At 36.1% G+C, this 13,714-nt stretch overlaps 1 protein-coding gene across 2 annotated transcripts in view; it reads left to right on the top strand.

Moving 5' to 3' along the window:
* The window catches only part of LOC109839515 (protein SHOOT GRAVITROPISM 6), a 78,651-nt gene that overhangs the window by 62,035 nt on the left and 2,902 nt on the right, over window positions 1-13,714 (top strand). For both annotated transcript variants that reach the window (XM_020407975.1, XM_020407976.1), the window contains 3 exons: window positions 12,010-12,115; window positions 13,129-13,242; window positions 13,365-13,439. In XM_020407975.1, coding sequence (XP_020263564.1) covers window positions 12,010-12,115; window positions 13,129-13,242; window positions 13,365-13,439 — 295 coding nt within the window. The remainder of the gene's footprint in view (window positions 1-12,009; window positions 12,116-13,128; window positions 13,243-13,364; window positions 13,440-13,714) is intronic.

Consider the following 13,714-nt stretch of genomic DNA (forward strand, 5'->3'; position numbering starts at 1 on the left):
AAAGGAAGAACTACCGTTTTATCATGAAATTATTTTGTAGCAAAAATAGTTTAAAAATGTATATATATATATATATATAGTTAAGTAAAATTATTTTACTACATGAAAATCATTAAACTGTATCTCTCTTGTCCAAACTATGTTAACTTACAATATAATTGAACATAGATGGACGTGTTGTTTCCCAGCATGCAAGGATCTAACTGCAACATTAAAGAATCTACTAAACAACTATATTGGGAGGGGAAAAAAACAATACACCATGAGATCAAGGATCAGGGTCAAATACGTTCCCACAAACAAAACAAAGCGCATAGTAGTTTATGCATGAACTCTGAGTATTAATAGCTAATAAAAAATATTTTACTTTACACATTAATACCTGCAGGTAATTAGCAAAAACCTAATGACAAAGGTATACAAGATCGCATAAATAAATCTACTATGCAGTCAAGATTGAGGAAAAGTTCAGTCATATTCGAAGATATGGACTTCTTTTACTAACTTAAACTATGATACAAAAATTTAAAGAGGAAAAATATGCTTGCCTCATCCAAAGAACTCTGAAAAGGAAAGAAAACCCTATCCTATCCGTTCCTTTCCAAACTCCCGATGTCCTCTCTATATTCTTCTTCTTTTTCTTTTTTTTCAATATGGGTTGGGGCGGGAATGATAGAGGAGAGGGAATTGGTTTTTAAGAGAAAATTTTGATAAGAATATCTCTAAGATCAAGAGTCTTTTAGCTAAATCTTGTAAACGTGGAGAGGTGATTATGAGATACCGTCGACCTTCTCTCTATTCATGGGAGAAGAAAAGGGGAATTGCATGAAATTAGTTAGGTTAGATAAGATTTGGTTGGTTTGAAATAAAAACATCTATGTGTTGGCTACAAAGCTAAATGACCCATCAGCCAAGTCTGCCTTCAGAGAGGAAAAAAGTTCCATGTAGACATTCCTAGCTACTAGCTTAGCCCAATAATCATATACCCAAACACGTTATTACATATTACCCACCAAAAAAATATAATAAAATTCATTTTCAAAACTTTATCCAAGTATAAGAAGAACCTAATGTTACCTGTAGCAAAGAGATGTGGGTCTCATCTCGCACATGTCGTTGAAGCTATGATACGTGAAACACATCATGTAATCCCGCTAATATTAGATGTAGTGCTAGTCTATATGTCATCTCTCCTACTCTCTCCAATACCTTGAATGGACCGATGAAACGTGGACTACTGCTCACGATTACTAAATCTGATAACTCCTATGGTGGAGATATCCTCAAGAAGACATGCTCTATAATTTGGAATTATAAAGGTCTCCTCTTAATAGCAGCCTAGCTTTTCTGCCTATCCTGAGCTGACTTAAGTCGATCTTGTATCGTCTTTATCTTCTCTACTGTCTGCACTATCATCTCAGGCCCTAGCTGACGCCGCTCTCCCACATCATCCTAACATGTAGGAGATCTACATTTTCTCCCATATAAAGCATGCCATCTGGATGCTAGCCTAGTTCCTGTTATTATAACAAAACTCCACCAAATGTAAGTGGTCTTTCCAAGAGCCCTTAAAATCTAGCATGCATGCCTGTAACATGTCAGAATCTGTATAGTGCTCTTATTGTCCATCTGTTTGAGGGTGGTAAGCTGTGCTGTAACTCAGTCTAGTCGCAAGATATTACTGTAAGCTCCTCTAAAAATGTGATAAAAATCGAGTGTCTATTGGATGCATGCTAACTGGTATCCTATACAAGCGTACTATCTCCTTCATGTACAACTTCGCTAAACACTCCGTTGTCTTTCCAATCCGAAATGGTATGAAGCGAACCGACTTGGTAAGTTGGTATACTACTATCAATACGATGTTGTTTCCCTTCTAGCTCCTCGGTAGGGTTGTGACAAAGTCCATTGTAATATGTTCCTACTTCCACTAAGGAGTGGGAAGATGCTACTATAACCCGACAGTTTTCTAATGCTTAGCATTCAACTACTAACATACTAGGCATTTTGACACAAATCATGCTATTTCCATCTTCATTCCTAGCCATTATTAATGCTCTCTCAAGTACCGATGCATCTTTGCCCCTGGGTGAATAAAAAGCACAGAACTGTGTGCCTCCTCTAGTAATTTTTTCCTGACATCGCCCTTAGGCACACAATCTACCATCTTTAGCAGTACAATCTCCTCTATCGGAAAACTCTAACGTGCACGACCATATTGGGGATGAATACCCTTGAGTAAGCAGCCGAAAACTACAACAAAGTATTTAAGGGAAGGAGAGAAAAGGTGAGTTTTTTTCTGTATCTTTTTTATTCCCTCATGAAGCCTCTTTTATAAGGGGAAAAAGACCTGATATGAAGAAACGGAAAGAGATATTGTAGCCTAAGAATTTCTCATGTTCCTGAGAACGTGAGAGCTAATTTTAATTAATAATTAATTAATTACTTTAGTTTGTTATATCTTGATATTTGATTTGGTTGGCATCACAAGGATCCATCCTCATGTATCTATAAATCAATTCTCTCCCCAGATTCTACTTGTTTTTTAAATTTTTGGTACCAAACATCTTCGAACTTGGTAGCCTTAATCTGATTTACCAGAGTTGACTGTAACTGAAGATTCATCAACCGTCTCTCTGTTTCAGGTAAAATAGTCTCCATGTCTATCCTTTAGAACTTAGCTAACAATTCTCTTAGAACTTAGCTAACAACTCCCGTTGCCTGATAAGTCTCATCGTCATAGGCTTCCTGTTCAAATTATCGGATACCACATTCACCCGTCCTGGGTGATATTGCAAATCAAGATCGTAATTAGCTATAAGCTTTAACCATCTGCGCTGTCTCATATTGAGCTTTTTCTGTGTGAAGATATATTTCAAACTTCTATGGTCTATATACACCATTCTCTGCCCTAAAAACCAGTGCCTCCAGAGCTTCAATGCAAATATGATTGCTGCCAACTCCAGATCATGAATCAAGTAGTTCCTCTCATGCATCTTTAGTTGTCTAAACGCATAAGCTATTATCGACACAATCTAAACCCAAATCGAAAGCATCCGTGTGCACTACAAGTCTTCCTGACTCATCTAGAATTGTCAAAACGGGACCCGTCAACTTCTTCTTTAACCCATCAAATTTTGCCTTACGCTTTTTAGTCCACATGAACTTGACCTCCTTTCGGGTTAGCCTACTAAGTGGTCTTCCAATCTTTACAAAGTCATTTTATGGATTTTCTATAATATCTTGCCTTCCCTAATAAACTTTGCACTTTTCTAGCCGATGTAGGCGTATCCAACCTCAACACTGCATCAACCTTCTTTTGGTCCATAGAGATACCTGCTTCTGAAATCATATGCCCTAAGAAGGACACTTGCTCTAACCAGAACTCACACTTGTTCAATTTCCTATAGAGCTTCTCCTTTCGCAGGATTTCTTACACAATTCTTAGATGTTCTACATGATCTTCCCTGATCTTAGAGTATACAAGAATGTCGTCGACGAACACCACCACAAGCTGGTCGAGATACTGAAAGAACACCTTGTTCACTAAGCTCGTGAATGTGGATGGAGCATTTGCCACTCTGAATGGCGTCACCAGAAACTCATAATGCCCGTACTATGTGCAGAATACAGTCTTGGGTCTGTTTTCCTTCCTGACCTTTAGTTGTTAACCTGACCTGAGGTTCAGCTTAGAAAACATCCTAGCTTCTCCGAGCTGATCAAAGAGGACGTCAGCCCTATGAATTTGGTACTTATTTTTTATGGTAAACCGATTCAACTCACTGTAGTCAATACACATCCATCGGCAACCGTTTGGCTTTGGCACTAACACCGGTGCTCTTCAAGGTGAAATACTAAGCCTGATAAATTTCTTATCGAGATACTCCTGGACCTACTTTTGTAACTCTTCTAAATCTACTATCGGCATCTGGTAAGGCGGTTTAGAGATAGGTGCAACTATTGAAATTAAATCGATAACGAACTCTTGTCTCTGTCTGGTGGCAAACCTAGCAACTCATTAGGAAAAACATCAAGAAACTCTTCGACAATTGGTGGTACATGTGTTTCCTCTTCCTCTATCCAGGTTAGTACTCCGTCCATGCTTGCTTGATATTCTGGTTGCTCCATTACTTTGCTAGTCCTCTGAGTGATCTGGTGTCTTGAACACTATGCTTCCGCGTCGACAGTTGATAACCACGTGACAATTGTAGAGCTAATCCATTACCAAAGTAACATCGAACCTGTTAATTGCAATTACTAACAAGTCTGCAAATAGTGAAATTACCCTAGAGGGGGGTGAATAGGGTAATAAAACAATAAAAATATAATAAATAAAATTCAATGTAACACAAGACACAAATTAAATGCTAAGGTAATAAATAAGGAGGAAATTTAAAAAATAGTTATCCAAGATGACACGACGATATGTTCACGGGGTTCGGTCTTTCGACCTACGTCCCCGACCACCTCTCCCGATGATAACTACACTATCACACCCGATTTGGAAGTCAGAACTTCTTCACAACGATCTCCCCACGAGATCCTACAATCCTCACAACGATCTCCTGAAGATCAATCTCACTACATAATCACAAGATGAAATAAAAGAAAATCTCTCACAACAATCCTATGACAAGGATCAAGAGATAAACAAATCAAGCCTAGGGGTTTGTGGGATGTGAAATTGAGAAACTAAAAACTTAGAAACAATTGAGAATGAAAGTTTGAGCTCAAGAACAATTTAGAAACAAAACTTAGGGATTTTTCTTTGCTTGCTTAGTTACTGAAGTGAAGAGGGTCAAGGGCTATATATAGAAGCCCTAAACAACAACCCTAAACCCAAGCAAGAGACAAAATCCCGAAATTTCAGCTCAGCCAAAAACTAGCCGATAACAATATTATAAGTCGACTTGTACTATAAATGAGTCGACTTATGAACTAGTCGTTACATGCTGTACAACTGTTATGAGTCGAATTGATGAAGTCATAAGTCGACTTCTCTTGCATAAGTCGACTTAATGGATTATGAGTCGACTGAGAAGATGTTATCTGCATTTTACAACACAGTTCATAAGTTGATTTATTATAGCCATGAGTCGACTTATAAACGTGCATAGGCACTGTGCATGTATAAAATTAAATTTTTGAGTATCTTTAAAAATAACAGATAAAATCAAAAAAATATGAAACTTTAGGAATACTTATAAACATGATTTTGAACATGTTAGAAAAAGAATTTTTTAAAAATCATTTCCCAATTGTAAAAACTACTCATTTTTCAAAAATAGTCAAAAACATGTTTTTTATGAATGTGTGTGAACCCCATTAGCTTCAAATGTTATCTACTTAAAAACTTACCTACATTAAGTTCTAGAGAGAAATAAAAATACAAATATCTCACATATATGAATACAATTCTTTGGTCTTGATATTTGCTCATATGTTGATGAAGCTTCTTTTTTATATTGTGCTCTTGAAAACTTTTTTTCATCAATTTGCTTCCACCTCTTTGGATATCATCGTTGTAGCTCATATTTCGTCCAATCCTTTAATTGTTAGCACTATCTTGCTTGGCAAAATACAATCTATACAATATCACTCAATCAAGCAATTAGTACCAATAATGGTATTTGTAAATCATCATCAAAACAAGAAAACTAACAAATAGCTCCCTACCATAGACTACTATAAGACTTCTCTTGCACTCCCTACTAGAAGTTAACGTGTCGCTATTTGTATGGATATTCTAGCTTGCATCTAAATTATCGTATGATATGTGTGTTGTGCTATGAATTGAGTGGATATAAAGCAGTGCATGCCCCAGAATTAAATTGGGTAAATGCAGGGTCTGAAAAAACAAAAATGGTACATGTGACCACATCATATAATGTGTTTGTCTACTCAGCGATAAGGTTCAGAACCTAATCATGTCTTTACTGCTATTGATCCTACTAACCATACTGCCTTGGGCGTCTCTGCTGGTACTGCGAGTGGTATGAGTGCTAAAAGTGGGGACCTCTCCACTGTCTTTGGCCTTCAAATTACTGCCCCCTCTGATGTCACCACTGCTGCCGAGTAAGAAGTGGTGACCTCTGTTGTTCACTCTGTCTAGCTGCTGCCGAGTAAGAAGTGGTGACCTCTGTTGTTCACTCTGTCTATCCTGGCTTGCTGGTACTATTGCTCTTGCTCTACCCGAAGCTCCTCCTAAAACTCATGTAGTAGGGTAAGTGGTAAACTGATGATCCATCGCTCGACATGCTAGGCACAACCCGTTAGCTCTTCTACAGTTCTTCAAGTGCCCCGACTTGTTACAAAAATGACAAATCATGTTGGTTAGTTGTGAAGCTGGTCTCAGAGTCCCTATTTGCTGGCGCTTGGCTAATGCTTCTCCCATCTGAGGCTTGTGCTGATTACCGCGGATGTCTACCCTGCATGACGCTTGTAGGTCCCACTCTTCACGGAGTTCATGATCCCAATCAACTGTTCTGTCTTGCGAGTTGCCTCTAAGACATCAACATAAGTCTCTATCCCCTTCTAACTATAAATTTGTTTTGATCTCAAAATTTAGACTCTGCTTGAACATTTGTCCCTAATCCACATCATTAGACACCATGCTCGAGGCGTACCTGTTAAGCTTCGCAAATTCAGCAACATACTCATCTACACTGCTGCCTTTTTGCCTGAGAACAACAAATTGCCTTCGCATCTCAAGGCGAGCCATCTTAGGGAAAAAGGCCAATAAGAAACCCTCATAGAACGTCTCCCATGAGATTGGCTTGTGCAGTTTCTCCTCCTCTGCATCCTACCATGTATTGACAACATTTGCGAATTGCAGCTGTACAGTGTCGACTTTATCCTCATCAAGTCTTTTTGCTGCCCTTAAAAAAGAAGTCCATTGTCTGCAGCCATATCTTGGCCTCCTCGCCTTCAGTTCTAACGAAGGTTTGAGGGTCCAGTTTCCAAAAATCGGACACATCTCCTGACCTTGCAGCTAGGTACTGCTCATCTCTCTAGCGATTATGAGCTACCAACTCCCTAATTGCTCTTGCAAGATCAGCCTAACTGACTTATTGTCCCTTATGCCTAACTGCTGCAGTGGGTTGACATTTTAAAGCCATAGTGATCACATGAAATGAGATTCGTCTAGATTAGGATTTTAGAATCAATGTATTTAGAATCAAAGGATGTATTTTGGAAAAGGAGAGAATCTATTTTATACATGCTCTGTTTTTTTTGGCCTAATCTTAGTTTTGCTTGTATATAGGATGAGCCAACGATTGTCTAACTTGATACTAACAAAAACCTTGTACCACCCCGATTCCAAAAGCATATAAAATTTGGACGTGACTCGTCCGACAATGCAACTATACGGTCACATTCATGTCTCTAGATCATCTTGTATATAGATATATAACCAAAAACCAGCCCACATAGCATGTATTTAAGATAGCAAAAGAAATATATAAAGAAATTTCTAGAAAAGTGTTCAACTAGATCTATTGATAATGGAAAAGAGTAAGAAAATACATCATAGTTTGGAAAACCCATGTAGCTCTAGGAAAAGTTTGAAATAGATAGCTACCTAAACAAACTAAAGTTGAGAAATTGATAGGATAGAAGGTGATTACTGTCGTTGGGTCTGCTCCTCAAAATACTCTTGATCTTGCGAAGAAAGAATAGTCATCGAGTTTGAGGTGCACAAATCTCAGGGGAGTCAGAAAACTCCCAACAAGCATGTAAAATAAAGAAAATGTGCACGAGTAGATTTATGTGATAGATATGAAGAAAGGATGCAAACTAAATTAAAGGTGACTAAAATAAAGGAGATGTTAACTATAGATATTGCAAAACCTACCATGAGGCACACAAGTACCTTATTTTTTTATTAGATGTAATTTGAATTAGAGGAGAATATTTTCACATATATAAGTCAGTTTTCCTGTATAACCGTTCCGGGAACACGGCTTTATAGGCATTTGCTTTTGGCCCTTATATATAACTAAGGGTATCAGGTATGCGCATAAATTCTTATATATATTTTATATTCTCTAGCCAATTCCCCTTTATTAAACCCTATGTTTATCAATTTTTCTTTAAGTAATTGTGCATGAAATGTTGTGCACTAACACAGTGTTACCTTGGAATGACTTCTGTAAAACTATGAAAAATAATCGTCGCCCAGAACATATCCAATCAAGATGGGTGCATCATCTAGTCGATGCTATAATAAGTAATAATAGTCAAAGAAACCTTACACCGGGATATCAACATTGAGGGTATAACAATACTATGATAGCACGCTTATGAATCATACTTTCGATGGAAGTCGTATTCATGCACAATTGGATTTATTGGAAGTTGGAAGTCACTAGGTGATCACACATGTCATTAGGTGATCAAAGTCGGGTTTTACGCAATAACAAACACTATTTTGTAAATTACAGGTACATTCTCAAATGTCTACTCATGTCCTTTTCGAAAATTCCCATCGCATTACCAATACTTATTTTCCACCTCACTCGCATGTTTATGTATCTGTGTAAGTCTATACGTGCATATATACAGGTAATGTGCTCAGTAACTAATTGTCCATCTAATTAGTATCATCTAGAGTATAGGTTTCAAAGCACAAAGTTGTGAATGGCTCTCTGAATGAAGTTAACCTACTAAGCAGCACGAGATTCATGTTCTCAAGTGCTATTCACATAGTTATGAGAAAATAATTAGACAAATAATAAAGATTAGTCTAGTAGTTTTGATAAGGAAAAGAAAAGTAAGTATGTTTGGAGAGTTCTCAAGCTCACATTTTTACAATTATTTCTAGTATTAAGAGCTTGAATTAAGATAAAAATGGAAACACACACACGCGCGCGCACACACACATATGTATATATAATTTTCTTTACTAAACATTTTTTAAATGATATATATATATATATATATATATTATATATATATATATATATATATAATATATATATATATATATATATATATATATATATATATATATATATATATATATATATTATCTTTACAAACAGTTTTTACTTCATTTGAAAATATCATGCCTCAAATATACATATACGTATAAAGGAAAATTATTGCTACTTGACATTAATAAAGAATATTATTTTGGTTGACAAAGGAAAAACGACCCATTCATCATGAAATTATTTTGTAACGATAATATATATATATATATATATATATATATATATATAATATATATATATATATATATATAATATATATATATATATATATAGCTACGTAAAATTATTTTACCACATGAAAATCATTTGACTATATCTCTATTGTCCAAACTATGTCTAACTGACAATATAATTGAAGTATTGAACATAGATGGACGTGTCGGTTCCAAGCATGCAAGGATCTAACTGCAGCATTAAAAAGTCTACTAAATAACTATATCATGATGCAGGAAAATAATGCACCATGAGATCAAGTGCCAGGGTTGAATACGTGTCCACAAACAAGAACAAAGCGCATAGTAGTTTATGCATGAACTCTGGGTATTAATAGCTAACCAAAAAAAAATTTAATTTACACGTTAATACCTACAGGTAACTAGAAAAAAACCTAATGACTAAGGTGTACAAGATTGCAGAAATAAATCTACTATGCAGTCAAGATCGAGGAAAAGTTCATTCATACTCCCAAGATATGGACTTCTTTTACTAACTTAAACTATGAAACAACAATTTAAAGAGGAAAAGTTATGCTTGCCTCAACCAAAGAACTCTGAATAGAAAAGAAAACCATATCCGTTCCTTTCCAAACTCCTGATGTCCTCTCTGTATTCTTCTTCCCTGTCTGTTTTACCCCCCTCTGTGATTTGGGGCAAGAACGGCAGACGAGAGGGGATTAATTTTTAAGAGAAAATTTTTATAAGAATATCTCTAAGATCAAGGGATTTTTAGTTAAATCTTGTAAACGTGGAGAGGTTGTTATGGGATAATGCGGAACTTCTCTCTATTCACGGGAGAAGTAAAGGGGAACTGCGTGAAATTAGTTAGATTAGATAAGATTTGGTTGGGTTGAAATAAAAAACATTTATGTGCTGGCTACAAAGCTAAATGGCGCATCAACTAAGTGGGCCTTCAAAGAAAAAAGGAAGTTTCATGTATACATTCCTAGCTACTAGCTCAGCCCAATAATCATATACCCAAACTGGTTATTATAGCTTCTTAGGCCATATACTACTTGCCTTACTTTGTAAATGCGAGAGTATTTCATCCTTCCCTCACACATTTTCTAGCTTGTCATATTCTTCTCTTTGAATGAGACGGACACACCACTTTGGCACTTTCACACTCCGTATGATCTAGATCCTTGGTTGTTTTTTTGGTTCATCAACTCACATTTTCTACCTTATGATACTCTTCTTTGAGTGAGGCGGACACACCAGTGTCACACTGTATGATCTAGCTCCTTGGTAGGTTTTAGACAACTTATTTCAGGCGGATCTTGTACACCAGAAACAGGTAATATCCCTTGTTCTCCATTATCCCAGTCCGTTCATTGCTCTCATCATTGCCTTACGTGAGATAGTATCAGTTATTGGAGCAAACTGCTCGTCCAGTTGTTGATTGTCCTTCACAAACCATAAATTGTCAAGAACTTCTTGGGCTAACAATTCTTTCTGTTTGTGTGAATCTACAAATAAAACAATACAAATGAAAAGAACAAACTAGCAAGTATCAAGTGGACCAATTTAGTATATAATATATTATATTTGCATGAAATGTTTCTTACAGTTGTCAGACATGCGTCAATTGCATTCAGAAGGTGATGCATTACAGGTTGGCCAAAAAAGGCTTGAATTGTTAACCATTTGTAACCCAGGAGTTGAATCATCTTAAGCAGTACACAATTGAATTGTTGTTATGAAGTATATAAAGGAATTAAAAATTGTGAAATATCAGATTCTATCATTTTGTCTTGAGCATTTAAACTAGCTAAAACTATCAGACGGGACGGGTGGCTTGGAAAATAGTTAGAGTTGGTACTCCGCTGTTCTATGCCTTGTGATTTATTCTTTGTGTGAGGTGCACATAGAGAGGTCTAATTAGGTTCAGGTGTGTCCTATCACTCACTGGCCAGGGAGTCGGGACCTTATGTGATCTGAATTTTTTACCACAAGCAACTAATGGTGGGCAAAAATGTTGCCAAATGCTGTTGCAATCCATGTATTAATACTATAGGACTTAGTTTAGTTTGTGGTCAGGGTAATATAACATCAAGCTGTCTGCGTGCACATGCACGCCATGCACACATACGACCTCTTACTGCCGATCCCCACCCAACGCATACACACACATACATCTGAAACCAAGAGGAAATAGAAAGAAAGAATGAAACACAGTCATCCACTCATCCCTCGGAATAAGTTAGTTAATGGATGAAAAGAAAAACTAAAAACAAATTGTATTTGTGTTCCCTTGGTTTTATCCTTCTATTTGTTTTATTACCCTCCTTCATGACGAGCTGATAAATATTATCAATGGCCTATATCGCTATTTTTGTTAATTTGTTTCAGAAGCTAAATACAATGTACCATTGTAGCCCTTAGCTACTGGTGAATCCCTGCATCTTACCAAGACCTGTATTTCTTTCTTTCTTTACTGAGCAAAGGCCATGTGCTGTTCTTGGATCAGAGACTTCTCATAGCTCCGACATCCTTGCTGCTGAGCCAGACCTCCGTAGCTATAAAAAATGGTTCTAATATAAATGAATTTCAAACAAACATCTAGAGAAAAGAAAGATATCACTGTTTCTTGGTAATTGTATCTCGATTCAAGTCAGCTTGTCAAATACAGGTTTGATGCATTTCATGTCTTCATTGATGTTCATTCCATGCTCCCATGGCTGTACATTGTAGAATGTATTAACTGTTACACTCTAGATTCTTTGATTATTGGATCTGAAGATATGATATGTGCCCTGTAACCCATGATTGACACTAACTAGTTATCCTTTATTCAGTGAAGGGGTTGCATCCTTATTGGAACATATGGTTGAGGTGATGTGTTTGCATGTCTCAGATGAATCAGCAACCGTACGATGTCTTTGTTTACGAGGACTTGTTCAGGTCAATATTCTAAGCTTGGAATATGTTCTCAGTGTTTTTTCCCCTTGTGCACGCATGCGTGCATGCGTGCATTAAAGATTGGTTTTTTTCCCCTGCTTTTGCCCATAAACCCTATTAGTTTCAGCAGATCATTAGGTTTATGTAAAAGCTAATGTTTTCTGTGGTGGTACTGAAAATGAGCAAACCATTATAATCTACACTGGTTGCAGAGACTACATCTAAAAATATATTTCTTACAAGGAATCAAGTAGTAAACAGGGAATCGTTTATTGTAGAATTATTGTAGATGTTTATGTTTGATTCCCCGTAGCATTGACTTGGACCTATTACAACTCAATTTTCAAACGTTATAGGAATAATATACTCATCGGAAACCTCTTTCTAACTACCTAAATAGCATGTACACTTCCATACACGTGTCAGATGCAAAACATTTTTTTGGGCTTGGACACATGTAAGACACTTTCCAAACATATTCTCGATTATATAGTATGTTTTTTAGAACACTTTCATACACTTCTTAGACCCATGTTCTATATTTCTTATCAATTCATTTATGGACACGCTTCAGATATTTGTTTATGCTGATTTATATATTATAGACTATAAATTGTTGAGAAAAGGCTGCTGTATATAGGATTACGATGATAGGTTTAGATGTTTAGTTACAAGAAGCGGAATATTTGACCTGCTTTAAAAAGTCAAAGAGATGAGGCCCTACTTGGGAGGCCCTACTGGGCTATTCTTTTGCAGAATTTTTTTAAGTGCATGACAGATTATAATTTTTATATATACATGCCACACTAAGTTATCATCTTAGTTGTAGGCCTTTGGATGCATGGAGGTGTCAGTAGTTTATTATATTTATATACTGGCTCTTAATTATTGATATGTGCTAAAGAATGTTATGCAGTTATCTCCTTGTTTATGTTCCTGTGTTTGTAATCCATGTTTCTTAGCTAACTCTTATTTTTTTAATATTGTTTCCTTAATAGTTTAGTATTTCATCTCAGATACCAGAGAATAATATGTGTCAATATATTGCACAAGTTCTTGGTGTAATAGTAGCTTTACTTGAAGATCCTGATGAATCAGTCCAATTAACAGCATTGCAGTGCTTATTGACAGTGAGTTTCTTTTTCTGTTATAAAGCTTCTAGTTCTTCTTTTGGTTTGGTAACTAAATGCAGCCATGAAAATTATTCTTGCAACGTTTTCATGACCGTATACATATGTACAAATATATGCAGGTGCTGAAATCTTCTCCTAAAGATGCAGTAGATCCTGTTTTAGTCAATCTCTCTGTAAGGTTACGAAATCTCCAGGTGATTTGGTTTTCTGAAAATTGTTTCATTCTAAATTCACTTACTTTTGTATCAAACTGGCAATCTTTCAACAAATAATTCATCATGTAAACATCTAAAGACAAATGTTAGTATACTTGCAGTATTAGCGATGTATAATATATGATATCATGTTTATTTGTTTCTTCTAATTAGCAGTAAGTTTGATTGATTATGTTGCTTTCCTGTTGCTAGTAAATAGTCATTTCAGTACATGTAATCTACACATTAGGTCATTAGAATTACATGAGGCTAGT

Source organism: Asparagus officinalis, chromosome 4 (genome assembly GCF_001876935.1).
Source record: "Asparagus officinalis chromosome 4, Aspof.V1, whole genome shotgun sequence".
NCBI lineage: Eukaryota > Viridiplantae > Streptophyta > Magnoliopsida > Asparagales > Asparagaceae > Asparagus > Asparagus officinalis.